The sequence below is a fragment of the Mandrillus leucophaeus genome, unplaced genomic scaffold, assembly GCF_000951045.1.
Source record: "Mandrillus leucophaeus isolate KB7577 unplaced genomic scaffold, Mleu.le_1.0 Scaffold1443, whole genome shotgun sequence".
NCBI lineage: Eukaryota > Metazoa > Chordata > Mammalia > Primates > Cercopithecidae > Mandrillus > Mandrillus leucophaeus.
In genome coordinates this window covers 353,498-354,296 of record NW_012101414.1, presented here as the reverse complement: position 1 = coordinate 354,296, position 799 = coordinate 353,498, and the positions used below count along the sequence as shown (strand labels likewise).

The window sequence follows — 799 nt, the reverse complement described above, 5'->3', positions numbered from 1 at the left end:
TATCTTAAATGACAGTGAAATAATGTTTGGTTTTAATGTTCATTACTTTAAAAGCTTACATTTAGGAAACTCAAGCTTTGCTTTTTTATAACGGTTAACTTTTCCGTATTATCATAAGAACCAACTTTCTGATTAATATTTCTCCCTTTTTTCCTAAGAAGTCAATAGTTCTTCATATCCAGGGCCATGAGTCATCTTTGAGGACATACCAGAATTATCGATGTAACTGTGGGGCAGGAAAAGCACACTCTAGAAGAAACAAAGTATGTTAGGTCTTCAGACTTCAATTAGGTTCAAGATAGATGTATATATGCCATTTTTCTAACTGTATACATAGAATTCTTAGCTAATCCAAGATAAGTAGAACAGATCACTAGGTTCTTCAAATAATTGCAACTTATCAATCTAGTATTCATTCTACACTCTATAATACAATTTTGGATAAATCAAGGCTTTTTAATACAGTTAAATAAAGCCATAAGTCCATAGGGGTGGTATCCCTTGGAATTTGATTCGACAGTACATTTTTAATGTATCTTTTGAAAGGAAAAAGAATTTTAAAATCACCAGAAGGAAAAGCAGAGCATAAGACATTCACTGGGTCCAGTCACATGTGTAAATGCCCTTTACCAAGTCAATACTATTAGAGAGATCAGTGGTTGTGGCAGAAATTGTTTCTGCTTAGAAGGGAGGCAAGCCCGGTTCTAGTGTCCTCAGCACAGGCACAAACTCATAGCATAATGCCAGGCGAGTCATTTAACTTCCCAGAGTCTCATTCCCTTCATTGACAAAATGGGAA

The 799-nt window shown here is 35.0% G+C and overlaps 1 protein-coding gene across 1 annotated transcript in view; it reads right to left on the bottom strand.

The window, feature by feature from the left end:
- Positions 1-249: 249 nt before the first annotated feature.
- The window catches only part of LOC105535312 (membrane-spanning 4-domains subfamily A member 6A), an 11,325-nt gene continuing 10,775 nt past the window's right edge, over positions 250-799 (bottom strand). The window contains exon 7 of the mRNA XM_011974347.1: positions 250-260. Within this exon, the coding sequence (XP_011829737.1) occupies positions 250-260 (11 nt within the window). The remainder of the gene's footprint in view (positions 261-799) is intronic.